The sequence below is a fragment of the Homarus americanus genome, unplaced genomic scaffold (genome assembly GCF_018991925.1).
Source record: "Homarus americanus isolate GMGI-L3 unplaced genomic scaffold, GMGI_Hamer_2.0 scaffold7626, whole genome shotgun sequence".
In the NCBI taxonomy this organism is placed as follows: domain Eukaryota; kingdom Metazoa; phylum Arthropoda; class Malacostraca; order Decapoda; family Nephropidae; genus Homarus; species Homarus americanus.
Window position 1 is genome coordinate 12,414,566 of NW_024718273.1, and position 16,702 is coordinate 12,431,267.

Consider the following 16,702-nt stretch of genomic DNA (forward strand, 5'->3'; position numbering starts at 1 on the left):
GATAAAATGGTTCAAATTGATGTTCTAGCCACCAGGAAGTTACCACCACGTGACCATGATATAATAAAGCTTGTCACAACTACAGTGAACTATCAGTAACTGTAGAAAGTTCCAGAGCTCCGTGACGGAGAAACTGCGTTGAAAAAAAAAATCACGTTTTTTCTTATGCAGTTTAGTACAATTGTCACATTTGTTATGTTATATACAAACTTTTGGCATGATACAAAGTCGGCAATATATGGTAGATACCCGGGTAAACACTATTAATAATTGGGAGAAATTTATAATGACTTCAATAATTACTCCTGTGTCAATGCAGACGTCGGAACCATTACGTGCCATGTTACACACAAGGATCTTAGCACGACAATAAAAATTAATTATATATATTATATAAATCAAAAGTCTGTTTTTTCACTTAACATAAAAAGGAAGATGCGTTCACAACTTGATTTGTCTTTATTTAAAGTTCCTCTGTCATAACATTTCTAAACAAAATTTTCCTTTTGTTTCTAATCTTTTTTATATTCAGGTTAAAGGGAAATGACAAAAAAATTATTATTCAAATGCTATACAATATCACTGTACAATGAAATATGTCCAGGATGACTGGCAACATGAGGCAGCAAGAGAACAGATTTATATAAAACTCTCTGACCCCAAAACCATAAACACGAGAACTGAACCTCGGCAAGGTAGTTCTCTCTGCTCCCAGTACCGCGTGACCATGTTCACCTGCAGCCAGGTGAAGGTCGTTAGACTTATCCAGTCAAGCGCCCTTCGCGCAAGCAACTCAACCTCCTTGTCCTGAGAGTTTTTGACTCTCGGGAATCACGGGGTGACAGGGGTCGTCCGGTGACAGCGGTGACCTTATCGTCACCTTCGCGGAATGGGGAAGGCCCAGCAATTAGAAAACATAAGACAAATCAATGGAATCGAGATCCAAGTTGAAGCCTGCCTACAGGACAACTTGGTTTTGAGATCATCTCCACACAGAAATCGAACATCTCGAAAAGAAGAACTTGCCGAGCTGATCGGAATCAGCTCTCAATAGTTCGGAAGCTGACCAGGACAGCTGCCTGGTTGGCTTCCCAAAGAAACTCCTAGCTCCGTTTTGCTGGGATGGGAGAAGATCCCAGTAAAACCGTACCAGCAGACCCACTCGTTGCTACAAATGCCAGTACGGCCACCTGGCGCGGAAGTGTCGTGCTCGGGAGGTGTGTTCAAGTGCGGGACACCCGGGCACCAGGACGCCAACTGCTTGGCGGCCGCCAGAATGCGCAGCTTGTGTGGCCCTCACTCCTCCTCCGACCGGGAGTGTCCCAAGTGGAGGGAGGAGTGCAGGAGTGGCCAAGCTGCGGACAGGAAAGACTGAGCTACAAGGAGGCCCTCCTTGTAGTGAAAAATCAAGAAAAAACAAGCAAGACCAGAACAAGATCACAACAATTAAACCGATTTCATTACACTATCTTTAATCGTTTATAGAAGTGTGAGAATATTCAGAAGAAGACCAGGAAGAAGAATGGAAACTGAAAAGCAAAGAAGAAACAAGAAAGGAAGCCAATCAGCTTCGGTCGAAATAGCTAACGGCGAAGAGGCCAGTAATCCCCAATACCATCCAAACCATAAAACAAGTCTTTCCTTTGGTCATATTATGTCATATTTTATCGATAGTTTTCAGTATAGATTTCATAAAGTAAAAAAAAAATCAAGAAGGTTTAAGCTGCTTTCCACGTCGATCATGAGCCTGGGCGACAGTAACTAAGGTACGTGACAGACACAGCTTACCTACGTGACGGACACAGCTTACCTACGTGACGGACACAGCTTACCTACGTGACAGACACAGCTTACCTACCGAATCTGGTTTTTGTTCGATCTTGTTCTCCTCTTCTCCCTCCCTCTCTTGTGAACTAGCCTCGTTATGGGTTATAATGGCCTTTTTTATTAAGTTTACCATCGGCTCATATCATAATATTGTCCCGAATTAACAGGAAAATAAAAATTAAATATTAAGATATAACTAAATTTATTCAGATTACAAAACTAAATCCTCAAATACATAAATGTAAATTGAATTATTAAAACAATAATATAGAATGTTAAGTGAATTATTTTTTCCATATTATAGCCCCACTGCTGTACAAAACTATTACATTTGAACTGATATTAATGATTCACTTCGGCAAGAATTAATACCTATACCGCCACCACAGGAAACGCTGCGAGTGCTGGACGTGAGTGGCAACAGACTAACAGAGCTGGGTGCTGTGGGTCTACTGACTCGTCTACAGGTGAGTCAGGGGCTGGGTGCGTCTACGGGTGAGTCAGGGGCTGGGTGCGTCTATGGGTGAGTCAGGGGCTGGGTGCGTGTACGGATGAGTCAGGGGCTGGTCTACGGGTGGGTCACGGGATACATAAGAACATAAGAAAGTGGGATACTGCAGGAGGCCGACTGGCCCATACAGGGCAGATCCTTTCACACCCATCAGCACTTCCATGTGTCTATCCAACTTCTGGTGAGTCACGGGATATGGGCTATTTATAAGTGGAGATAAGTAAGCTCTTTAGTTCTGATTGTCAATGCCAAGGATTTTTCCTTGTTTAACATATTTAACGAATCCCATTAATGTTTGATTTTGTATAAATTTCTTTGTTGTTCAACCACCAGTACAGTACATGACCGAAGGAGCGCGGCATTACTTTTCGCATTTTTCTTGTGTTTGTTTGTGAAGATTAATACTAGTGGTTGTGCATCCGCGTAACGTTAATGGCGTCATCAAGAGGCGTTTGGTCCTCTCGTGATGAAAAGTCATCTTCTGCTGGAGACTTAAACCCAAACATTATATATTGGTCTATGTTACTGTTTTTTTTAAGATTACTAAATATAATTTTTAGTGTAAATTATAAAGTACTTAAAATGTTAAGATATTTCATTTTAAGTTAAACATTTATTCGTTGTCCGCAAAGGATTAAGTAAATTTTAAATGTTCTACGTTTCAAATTTTTTAATGTTTTCACTGGTAATTAAATATATATATATATATATATATATATATATATATATATATATTTTATATATATATATATTTATATATATATATATATATATATATATATATATATATATATATATATATATATATATATATATATATATATATATATATATATATATATATATATATATATATATATATATATATATATATATATATATATATATATATATATATATATATATATATATATATATATATATATATAAATATATATATATAAAATATATATATATATATATATATATATATATATATATATATATATATATATATATATATATATCTTGATAAAATCACACGGGAAAATGGAAACAACGGAGTACCTTAGCTTTCGTCTTTATTCAAGACATCTTCAGAGGCAACTGGATTACATGGACAGAGAGAGGCTTAAATATGCAGGGTGACCTTTCAAAATTGAAAGAGAAACAAATGGATCCCTTCCATTCCTTGATATGCTTATCATGAGAAATGGCCAAAACTATAAATTTATGGTATATAGAAAGCCCACACAGGTAGACAGTTTCATTCACTTTTTATCGAATCACCTGGAGTCTACCAAAATGTCAGTTTTTTCTGCTATGTTCTTAAGATGTCTGCGTATTTGTGACTCTGAATTTATTGACGATGAATTGAAACACATTCGTTCTATTGCACAGAAACTCGGGTACCCTTCTGTGTTTGTTGATCGTTGTTTTAAAAGGGCTAAAAATCCTTTCATTCCTCTCAAACCAGACAAGTTCCTACACTTAAGAATATTTTGACTCTGCCCTATCGTAATGAATTTGTCCCGTTAGTTCGGTCCCTCAAGCTTCTAAATATTAATGTTGTTTTCAAGTATGACTCAACCATTACCAATATGTTAATAAGGAATAGCCCAAGTTTGAATGTAAATGGAAGTGTTTATTGTATTCCATGTAGCAAATGTAATTGTAATTATGTAGGACAGACAGGAAAAACACTGCAGCTCAGAATCAAACAACATAAGTATAATATCAGAACAGCATCTGAAAGCAGTGCCTTGTTCGTTCATGTTAGGAATAATAATCACCCCATTGCTTGGGAAAAAAGCTTAGAAGTATTTAAATCATCTTGTGTCACAGAAAGACTTCTGGTTGAAGCTAGTTTGATTAAGGAATTAAAATCAATAAACCTTAGTGATGGTCAGTTCAAAACTGATAATATGTTACATAAATTTATTTGTCAGTGGCCCAAGGTTAAAAATGCTTTGAAAACCTTTGATCTAGATGTATGATAGTTATTTTGTGGGTCCCTTATTTTTGACCTGACCTGACTAGTCACGTCACCCCCCTTCTCTTAAGCTCCTCTACGTGTGTGTTGGTGTGGGGATTAGTGGATGACATCATTATGACCTGACCTCATGTTTTTAAGGTCACCCTGTATATTTAAGCCTCTCTCTGTCCATGTAATCCAGTTGCCTCTGAAGATGTCTTGAATAAAGACGAAAGCTAAGGTGCTCCGTTGTTTCCATTTTCCCGTGTGATTTTATCAAGATTTATCTTATCCACGTTTTCATTGTGGATTTACATGATATATATATATATATATATATATATATATATATATATATATATATATATATATATATATATATATATATATGCAAGTAAATCACTGTAGGTGCGCGTGATCTAGGTATATGCTGATAACCACAAGGAAAGAAGAAAACACGAAGTTCCCAAGCGCTTTCGTGTAATTCACATCTTCAGGGGTGAGTACAGACTAGAGAGAGAAATACAAATCAAGGTGTATATATACAGAGGAGGGTGAGACCAGGTCCACAATGGTCAGGTATTAGGTAATGACCCTACTAATCTTTAAATCTTCGTGTTTCTTCTTTCCTTGTGGTTATCAGTATATATATATATATATATATATATATATATATATATATATATATATATATATATATATATATATATATATATATATATATATATATATATATATATATATATACAGTATATAGATATGAGACCAATGGCTCTTCGTGTTAAATATTACCTCATCAAGACACAAACATAATATACAGCATGCTCCGCCAAACCCCCGTTTCTATGCTTTCCTTCTCCCAGGGCAAAGTCATTTGCTCAACCAGTTAATGTGACACATTGTAATGATAAACCTATGTTACCATGAACAAAAGTATTATTACTAACCAAGCAGATTTTTTTTCTGTATAAAAAATATTGATCATGTAAGGCTGTTAGTCAATACAATTATTATACAGTATTAGTTAGAGGTTAATCCTGTAAGCTTGTGTATACTGTATTATTTGGGGAGAGTGGTAGCGTTCATCCCCAGCCATGTTGACTATTATGCCGGAACACTGACGTCCAGTGTTTATCTGTCGTCAGAGTTTATTATATTAGGGTTTAATTTTACTGTAATTTAATGATATTTGCCACTCATTGATAGATAGGCAGACACTCGCTCACACTTGCCCTCGTCCACTAACTCACGCAATCAAGCAATCAATTAGTTTAGTCAGTAAGTCTTTCAATCTCTCGGTCAATAAATACCTTAATCGCAAAGTCCATAAAAATCTGTTCTTCTGTTTGAATGTCTCGGTCTGTCTCTCTGTGATTTTCTTTCCGGGACAACTCGGACATTGCTCTCATGATAGCACCATACGCAATTGAAGAGAAAAGTTACACCCACCATTGTGCATCAGTGACGTCATATCAAGAAGCGAATGAAAGGAATTTTCGCTGCTCATAACACGTTCAGAGAGAGAGGGAGAGAGATGTCGAATCCCTAGAAAAACATACATAGTAGGACCACACGATTAATCCTGGGCCTTAGCAACCAGTGGCTGAAAATATACAATGGACAAAAATTTACTTACAGTAATAAGAGTGGAATATTTAACAAAAGCTTCCAATACAAAAAATACATTGAGTTAACATCAGGTTATGTATGAATCACTTATAATTTGTTGTTGTAGAGGAAATACGTAGTTATAGGCCTGCCTCGCTGGTGGTGTTGTGAAGGAAACATGTGGTAAACTTCCTGACTGGTGGAGTGGTGTTGGGGAAACAAGTGACTATAGACCTTACTTGCTGGTGGAGTGGTTCTCACAGGTACCTCCCTTCTGGTAGGTCGTAAAGGCTCACTGTCTCAGCACCATGTTTATTCACTATTATTATCATCCGTGTGTGTGTGTGTGTAAAATTAGAAGTCCTTTATTGTTGACTTGATTCTGGGTCGAGCTGCTTTTCTAGTATCTGTTCTTCATCACTGGTCACGGGGTTCAACCTTGATCCAGTTTTATACACACTGACACAAATGGACTAAAGTCCTCCTCTCTCTGTGAACTGAAAGGGTGAAGTATAGTCTGTGACGGTCTTTCTACAGAATATATTTTCTATATTACGTAGAGACTGCCGTAACTATGATCCTGCCTTAATTATTCGGCCACATATCTTTACTGGGTCACGGCCTAATGTATTCATATGGTTTTCATTTCTAAAAAAAGATATGAAAGAGTTCTGAAAACTTCTGACAAATTTTCTGAAACATTTTAACGCACAAAACACAGTTTTCTGGGATTTGCGCTGGGAAAACAGTCTTTTGGGGAATACGAATGTTGGGCCTAAAAATTTCCATCCATCGTAACAATGGTTTTAAATTAGAAAAATTTAGATTTAGGCGCGAAATAGGTAAACATTGATTTGGAAATAGAGTAGTGGACGAGTGGAACAAGTTACCAAATATTATCATTAACTCGAATGCGCTGGATAGCTTCAAACATGGGTTGGATGGATATACGAGTGATAGAGGTTGGGTGTAAATGGGACTGCCCAGTATGGGCCAATACGCCCGCTGCAATTTCCTCCTTTCTCATGTTCTTATGTTAACTTATCGTTTTCCAGGAAATGCGCCCAGAAAATAGTCGTTTGAGGAACCTGTATTTTGGAACTAAAATTTCACATCCTCGGAACACCATTAAGTCTCGGTGTTTATTTTCTGATTTGTCTCTTTTTAATTTTTTATTTTTTTTCTAAAAATTACTCAGAATTTTATAAAAAATGCCAGAAAAGTTTTGAGAAATATTCTGAAAAGTTGTGACAAATTTTCTGTACAATTCTGAAAATTTTTCAGAAAGATTTCCTATCTTCAAAATACCGTTAGGTTGGGTTAGGTTACGTTGTTAGGTTAGGTCAGGTTGGGTTGGGTTTAATTGAGTTAGGTTCAATTAGAAGGGTAAGACTAGGTAAAGTTAGGGTAAGTTCGATTAGGTTTGGTTAAATTAGGTTGAGGTGGTTACCCATGTCAAGGATGGCAAACTAAAAACATTGTCCCTGAATTTCTTGCTTCGTTCTTGAACTTAAGTAGAAATGTCGAAACTGACAATTTTTTCAGTGGGTATTTTATGTTATATTCCTAACAATAGTCATAGTTAAGTAGAAATAAGAAGAAGGTAAAGATAAATGAGGTGACAAGTGAATGAAATTTAACAGGTGCTGCAGGTGGGGGACAATGACCTCTGCTCACTGAGTCACGTGACGTCCGTGCTGGGTCGCCTGGGTCACCTGCGTGAAGCCCACCTGGTCGGCAACCCCGTCACCACCTACAGACGCTACCGCCCAGCTCTCATCCTCGCCGCGTCGCCCACCCTAGGTAGGTTAGGTTAGGTTAGCCCCTTGTCTGATGAATACTTTCATGAGTACCTAACTTGTACACTCGGAAACCATAATCTCTAGCCCACCTGGGTAGGTGCTGGAGGTTCGAACAGTGTCCTTTCTGGATGGGGGCCCACTCTAACTATCACGAGGCAACACACGCACGAATACACGCAGTCATAGTACGGCTGTATAGATGACATTATGTATATATATTGCATTATCTTCATTATATATATATGAACACGAAGAAAAAATACCATAGGTTGTAGTTACGAAAGCATGAATGGAAATAAACACTTCCAAACCACCCAGTGACTCCACACAATGTGTGTGTGTGTGTGTGTGTGCCAGACCACGATGCTTCCCATCATTCGTGTAACTATATGAAAAATCCCGTGTAATTTAACTACATATTCAAAAACCCTAAATTACATGTGAATCAGTCACTCCTCATTTGACACACTTATAGTGTAATACTTTGACCATCCCACCTGGGCACATGGAGGCCCACGGTAACTCTCATGGGGCAACATGCACACGAACACACAAGTTATGATATGAACCCTTCCAGACTTCACTATCATTATCATGTTATATTCATCGTGCTCTGTATCAATACATGACAGTGATATTAGTATAATATTGTAACTTTTACCTTACAGTTATTGTTGTAAATCATGGACAGGAAGGATACATAAATTGTAATATCAAGTGTATGGTTCGCTCAAAGCCACCCCACGTCAGACAACGCGTCACACAAAGTTACACTGTGTGTGTGTGTGTGTTCTGTAACATTAAGCTTCATCCTTAGTAGGTAAGATGTTTCATAAAGAGGTTTCTCCCATTCGTCATTGTGAGCATCGTCCCAGATCACATTGTTTCCATCAAAACCATGGTTCATCCTTATTTCCCTTCTTCCGTGTAACTATATCCATATGGCTAAGTGTTTGCTTTTCATTTCTTTATTTACCAAAATAATGTGGATCAGTTACTCGTTATTCAACACATACATGCACTTGGAGCATCAAGATTGTTTTGTAGGCATGACTATTGGTTAATTGAATCCCCAAAAATATTTTTCAAATTTATTATGCATAAACATTGTAAACATATCCATGTGATTATTGTAGTATATAACATATATTTAACGTCTGGACAGATTCCTAAGAGTTATGCATATTAATGCATAGATTTTGTAAGTTTATTTATGTGAAGTGACGTAAAACCACATAGTAAAATACCTGGATAAATTCCCGAGAGTTAGGAAACGAAGTCTATGTGGCCCCAACGAGGTTACACCAGAGAGCTAACTCCCCCGCCACCCCCTACAAGGCACCGTCGTGGGCGGAGATTTAGTTCTTGACCACAGGTTAATACCGTGTCCAACCTCCATCTGCTGCTATAACTTCATACAATCTGGTGGGCATGGAATCTACCACATTGCTGCAGATGTTTGGCCTCCTCCTTATTCCCTCCCACACATTATGTGCGTGTGTCCTCACTGTCTCACTCGTTTTCTCCTCAACATCCTATTCAACTACCATATGCGCCCATAGATTTTCTATTGGATTACAATCGGCTCCTTTAGGGGGCCAGTCCATTAGAATAATCTGCGGGTGCGCCTCAAATCAACGCTTGACTGCCTGACTTGTATGTATTGGACTGCGGTCTTGCACCATACATATAGGCTGTGGGTCTGGGATGGCATATGAGTTGCTGGGAGGATGGTTAGCAGTCTTGTTGAACTGGCAGGTAGACAAAATATTAAACTCACAGCCAAACTGTAAGAAAATCCATGGACAATGAGATATTAGTAAAATATACTAGGTCATTTTAGCGCGTACACACACATTATATACAGACCTATTGGTCCTTGCGAGGCTGTTTGGTTATGCTATGCTAACTAGTTTGCTAGGGTGAGGGAAAGTATATATATATATATATATATATATATATATATATATATATATATATATATATATATATATATATATATATATATATATTTAACTCTTACTCAATGATGCAAGGATGTTGCCCCATAGGAGTTACTGTGGGCCTCCATGTGCCCAGGTGGGATGGTCAAGTGACACACTATATGATGCGTGTCAAAATGAGTAGGCTGGGTCCGCAATTTAAGGTTTTGAAATATGTAGTTAAATTAAACACGATTTCATATATGATTACATGAATGATGGGAAAATAAAAGATATAGATGGGTGTGGTGGAATCATGCATTGGTCTGGCCCCAAGCACTGTAAACGTTGTGTGGATTCACTGGGTGGTTTGGAAATGTTTATTTTTCCATTCATACTTTCGTAACTAAAACCTATGGTAATTTGATAACTTTGTGTTCATATATAATGAAGATAATGATAAATTATAAAATGCCATATACATTTTATGCATAATATCTATCCTATAAAATGTACTTCATGACTGTGTGTGTTAGCAGTGCATTAATGTTGCCTGTTGTCAGATTAGAGGGCCTGTCCAGAAAGGACGCTGTACTAACCTCCAGCACCGACCCAGGTGGAATAGAGAATATGGTTTCCGAGTGTACATACCTCATGATAATGTAAGAAGTTCCCTTAGAGTACATAAAATATTCCTCTTGAGTACATAATATGATCTTCTTGGGTATGTACTGAAGATGTTCCCAATGAGTACGTACTAAGATGATCCCCATGCGCCTGCACTCTCGCCGATACCATGTATTTACACCTGCATTTAATGACTATTAATAACTGGTTACACAATATACAATAAGCAAATCTACATTAGTATTTGAAATACTGAGCGCTGGTAAGGAAGGCACCCAGCCACCCACCCTACCATGTAACCCCCTTCCTCGCTCCCTCTGGATCCGTCAGTGAACTCTAGTAAAGGACGAATGAAAAATAATATACAGATTATGAACAATCACGCACTGAGGAATAAACAAATTATTATGTAATCACACTTGATCGTACTGCTGAGTGACTAACTTTCCCAGCATCGAGAAATGACAGTGTACACAGAAATGAGCGTCATTTGTTGCTAAGCAAAGAGACTAATTTTGACTGTTCAGACTCAATCCTCGAAGCTTCAATGTCACTGACGGGTAAGTTTAGCAAAATCCTCCATCATGAGTATATGTGAAAAACTTCCAAATGATAAGATATTGATTGGGTATTGGTGAATAAATATATTGGCTAATAATTAAATAGTAAATTTTAAAGGTATTAATGGAACATAGATGCCACAATAATACTAATATATCTACTATTCTTCCAAGCGTCTCGTATATTTCCAATTTATTACAGAATTGTTGGACGAACGAGATGTGACATCACACACGAGAGAATTCCTGGTTCAGGCTGACCGCCATCGAATGATTCAAAGGTGAGAGGTAGGCGAGGGAGAGTCAGGGAGGAGGAAGGGGAGGAAGTGAGGAAAAGAAAAAGAAAGGTAAAAAGGAGGGGGATGGACGGGGTGAAAGGGAATGGGAGAGGGAGAATAGCCCAGCAGTGAGAATGGAGGAGTGTGTGACGGGGAGAGAGGAGATAAGAACATAAGAACATAAGAATGGAGGAAACTGCAACGAGCCTATTGGCCCATACTGGGCAGTCCCGTTTACACCCAACCCCTATTGCTCATATAAGCATCCAACCTATGTTTGAAGCTATTCAGCGTATTCGAGTTAATGATGATATTGGTAACTTGTTCCATTCATACTACTCTGTTCCAAACCAGTGTTCACCTATTTCACGGCGAAATCTAAATTTGTCTAATTTAAAACCATTATTACGAGTTCGCTCCTGGTTGGATAGTTTGAGTACGCTGTAATGCCCCTTTGTTTAGCCCTGCCTTCCACTTAAACACCTCTATCAGGTCGCCCTCTCGCTCTCGTCTCTCGAGGGAGTGCAAATTAAGATGCTTAACCTGTCTCTATACTCAAGGTTCCTAATGCGGGATTTGTCTTGTCATTCTCCTCTGAATTCTTTCAAGATTCTATATCCATTCTGTATCACGGTGACCAGAACTGAACTGAGTAATCCATGTGAGGTCTCACAAGAGCAAGATACAGTTTTAGGATGACCTCGCTAGTCTTGTAACTAACACTCCTTTGTATGATCCCAAGTACTTTATTAGCCTTGTTCCGAGTAAAAACACAATGTTTGGCAATGTTCTTACTTCATTACTCCTGAATCTCCCAGTCGGTTTCCTATGGCATCGTTGTTCATCTGGGGTTTCCTGTTTACATCTCCTATACTGAGTACTTTACATTTGTCCACGTTGAATTTCATCTACCATTTTTGACCATTCGAAAAATTTGTTTAGATCTTCCTGTAGTTTTGCTGAGTCCTCGTCAGATTTAATATCGTCCTATTTTAGTGTCATCAGCAAATTTGCTTATGTTGCTGTCTATGCCGATATCTATGTCGTTTATGTATATAATAAATAATAATGGTCAAGTACTGAGCCTTGGGGAACTCCATGACGTTGCCAATGGGACTTAGTGCCATTAATGCTCACTCGCTGTTTCCTGTCCTGTAACCACGCCTAATCCATTTAAGGATATTACGATGCCATGAGCTTCTACCTTTCTAATTAGTCTTTCGTGGGGACTCTGTCGAGGCTTTGCTAAAGTCGAGATATACCACATCATAATTGTGCCCTCGTCCACCGATTCTAAAACTGATGAAAAGAATGTTAATAGATTAGTTAGACATGAACGTCCGCTTGTGAAGCCATGCGGGGAATCATTGATCAATCTGTGCTTCTCCATGTGATTTCGAATAGAGTTTGAAATGATTGCTTCCAGTAATTTGCCTACTATTGATGTTAGACTGATTGGGCGGTAGTTAGAGGGTAGTGATCGATCCCCCTTCTTGAAAATCGGTATTACATTCGCTATCCTCCAGGATTCTGGTACTACACCTGTTTTTAAGGACATGTTAAACAACTTTGCTAAGGGCATACTAAGCTCTGTCTTACATTCCTTTAATACTCTGGCAAATATCTCATCGGGACCAAGCTCAGAGTGATGGGAGAATGAGGCGGTAGAAGATTGAGGGACAGAGGAAGGAGAGGACTGAGGTCATACTTGGAGCCCTACTGTAGGTGAAAGCATGAATAAGATGGGAGAGAAAGTTGGTGGAAAGGGACAGAGTGACCCAGAGGATAGAGTGGAACAGTAACCCGGTTGTAAGGGAAGGGGGGGGAAGAGAGGAGGGATGTCAGAGGGGTTGGGGAGAGTGGAGGGATAGTGAGTTGGGATAAAGATGAAGTACATAACAGGAAAATTGACACGGATTTATCTGGGATGAGACTAAAGGATTTATCTGGGGTGGGACTAAAGGATTTATCTGGGGTGGGATAAATTACTATAAATCCACTAGAGTTATCAGTACAGATTTATCAAATCTATAGTGTCATACAGATTGAACAACGATCTATTATTTTGTATCTGATAAGGAAATATAAGAGACATTTAGGCAGATTTACTGAAAAAAATTATTTCTCCCTTCACACACACACACACACACACACACACACACACATAAACACATAGCGACACTCGTTTTTTTTTATTTTTTTTATTGGGCCCCCTACATCCTTGTGTAAGGTGAAGCGCAGAAGCGTTTGCAGCGCCCAACAGGGAAGCATGCTAAGTTCATGCTTGCCTTTATGTCTCATGAGTTAAGGGCTTAGAAGCCTGAAGAGTCAGTGGTTTATGTCATCAAGTTATTGGAAGCTCCAACAACTTGTCCCTGAATACGAATTTGCAACTTTCGACTTACAACAGGTACCTACTTTACTGCTAGGTGAACAGGGACTAATGGGGGCTAGGAAGTAAGACCAAACAACTTCCACCGGCCCGGGAATCGAACCTGTGACATCTCGCTTGCGAGGCAAGAACGGTACCGCTTCTACCACCGATCCCCAAGGCGACACTCGTATCATGTACAGGATTTGAACATCATCGCATTACTTAGCGCCAACAACCACATAATTGTTACAAACACACAAAATATATGCACAAAGAGGCTTCTCTCTCACCAGCAACAGGAGACATCGAATGAAGGTTTCCCAAAACAATCCAGCAGCTTTGTAATCACTTTCCGCTTCCTGCCCCAACTAGTTATCCGTTACTGGGCCTAAAAGTGATCTTGACACAGCGAACAGCGAACTCGGAGCTCCCACAACCATTAGCATTCAACACAAACACCCCCGCCGGCAAGGTGTACCCATCGTTTCTCTGTGGATGTCGGTCACACTAGAATAACCCATTATAGTACACCCTTTTTTCCTCACACAGCCAAATTGTGGAATGCTCTGCCTTCTTCTGTGTTTCCATACTCATGCAATCTGCCTCACTTCAAAAAGCTATCACCAAGGTATTGGTGATAGTGAAGTTGTGTATTAGCACACTTGCTGAGGAGGAGTAGGCCATTGGGATTACACTTGCTTAGTCCATTTCTCCCTATGGTTCCCTGCCAAATGTCAGCATCTCTGCCAACTCTGGAATTGAAGTCACCAAGAGGCACAACCTTATCTGTTCTGGGGATAAAGGTTATCACTCTGTCGAGGTCGGCGTAAAAGGCCTCCTTGATGTCATCCTCTGCATCCAGTGCTGGGGCGTATGCACTGATGAAGAAGACACGACGTGAGTGATTTAGTGGGACTCGAAGCGTCATGAGGCTCTCGTTAATCCCAATAGACATTTCAGTTAACCTGTGTAGGATGCGTTGGCGGATGGCAAAGCCAACTCCATAAATGTGGTTTCTCTCCGCAGCAGGCTTACCCTTCCAGAAGAAGGTGTAGCCAGACCCCAGTTCTGTGAGTTGACCCTCGTCTGGGAGCCGGAACTCACTAATGGTTGCTATGTCGATGTTATACCTAGCCAGTTCTTCTGCCACAAGGGTAGTTCTTCTTTCAGGACGCTCATTTTTGTCAGTATCCAGAAGGGTCATGACATTCCATACATTGACCATAAGAGGTTGTATAGTTTTTTGAGCTGTGATTTTGATTGTGTTTTCGACCGCAAAAGGATGACCTTACTGGGTGCAACATACATACATACATACATACATACATATATCCTTGACCACCGAAGGGTCAAGATGTACCTGGCGCTCCTCTGGGAGCAGCCAGGTCAACTGTTAAGTTGGCCCATACCAACTCCCTCCCCGGAATATCAACAAGTTCTCGCCAGAAGTTACAATTTTATTTAGGAAAGGAATGGAACCAGTGTTAATAGTGGTGAACAGTGCTTAAGTCAGTGAGAACAACTCAACTGTAACAAAGGTCGTACCCAAGTTAACCTTCACACAATGAGGTCTCAGGTACCCAGTGATAACGGCCCGTGAGACCCAACAACAACCAGCGATGTGTTAATCCGTCTACGATAGGAAGGCCTGGGATCACACCTCACTCATATAACACCATCTGTGAGGGAATTACTACACCACGTGAGGTCCCTCATTACACCATCTGTGAGGGAATTACTACACCAAGTCATATCCCTCATAACACCATCTGTGAGGGAATTACTACACCAAGTGAGGTCCCTCATAACACCATCTGTGAGGGAATTACTACACCACGTGAGGTCCCTCATAACACCATCTATGAGGGAATTACTACATCACGTCAGGCCCCTCATAACACCATCTGTGAGGGAATTCGTACACCATGTGATGCCCCTCGTAACACCATCTGTGAGGGAGTTACTACACCACATGAGTCCTCATAACACCATCTGTAAAATTACACCGATCCCATAGCACCATCTGTGGGGAATTACTAACCAGTGAGGTCCCCATACACCATCTGTAGGAATTACTACACCACGTCAGGCCCTCATAACACCATCTGTGAAGGAATTACTCCACCACGTGAGGTCCCCATAGCACCATCTGTGAGGAATTACTAAACCACGTGAGGTCCCCTATAGCACCATCTGTGGGGAATTACTACACCACGTGAGGTCCCCATAGCACCATCTGGGAATTACTAAACCACGTGAGGTCCCCATAGCACATCTGGGGAATTACTAAACCACGTGAGGTCCCTCATACACCATCTGTAAAGGAATTACTACACCACGTCAGGCCCCTCATAACACCATCTGTGGAAGGAATTACTCCACCACGTGAGGTCCCCCATAGCACCATCTGTGAGGGTACTAAACCGTGAGGTCCCTATAGCACCATCTGTGGGGAATTACTACACCACGTGAGGTCCCCCATAGCACCATCTGGAGAATTACTAAACCACGTGAGGTCCCCCATAGCACCATCTGTGAGGGTACTAAACCACGTCAAGTCTCTCATAACACCATCTGTGAGGAACTACTACACCACGTGTTTGCTGTTCAACACCTACATTAATCTGTATGTTCACTGTATGTTCCTTTACCTCTATAAGGCTTTTGTTGAACCATCTGTATGTATAAGTCATTTATGTCAGATATTTCAGCCTTCGGGCTGGAACTTTCAATAAACCGTTAATTTTATTTTTATTATTACATACATACATACATACATACATACATACATACATACATACATACATACATACATACATACATACATACATACATACAGTACATACATACATACATACATACACTGCAGATCCATCTAAGACGTTAGGGGTTTAATGGAGTTAAGTTGGCACTGTTATGTATAATATTTATTAATCTTTATAACCTGTACCATCATATACTTAAACTGCCTCTTCCCTCCCTCTCAAACACACAAAACCTTAGAGAGAAGTTGTCAAGGCCGCCCACACACCCACAAGGGGACACTCCTCCCCCAAACTCTCAAGAACCAATCAGAATGGAGAAGCATCTACTTTTCACCTCCGCCACGCCATCAGACCACACAGGTAAGGCGCCTGACTGATTAAGACCCTTACAAATGGTTAATATTTAAAATAAATGGAAATTGGCTCATATTCCAGGTTTATATTACAACAGACAAATACCCTAAGTGTAAGTTG

General features: G+C 39.7%; 1 protein-coding gene across 1 annotated transcript in view; it reads left to right on the forward strand.

Annotated features, from left to right (window-relative positions):
* The window catches only part of LOC121859620, a 29,801-nt gene that overhangs the window by 11,363 nt on the left and 1,736 nt on the right, over positions 1 to 16,702 (forward strand). Inside the window, exons 6-9 of the mRNA XM_042356556.1 lie at positions 2,217 to 2,294; positions 7,544 to 7,703; positions 11,014 to 11,092; positions 16,467 to 16,588. Of these exons, the coding sequence (XP_042212490.1) occupies positions 2,217 to 2,294; positions 7,544 to 7,703; positions 11,014 to 11,092; positions 16,467 to 16,588 (439 nt within the window). The remainder of the gene's footprint in view (positions 1 to 2,216; positions 2,295 to 7,543; positions 7,704 to 11,013; positions 11,093 to 16,466; positions 16,589 to 16,702) is intronic.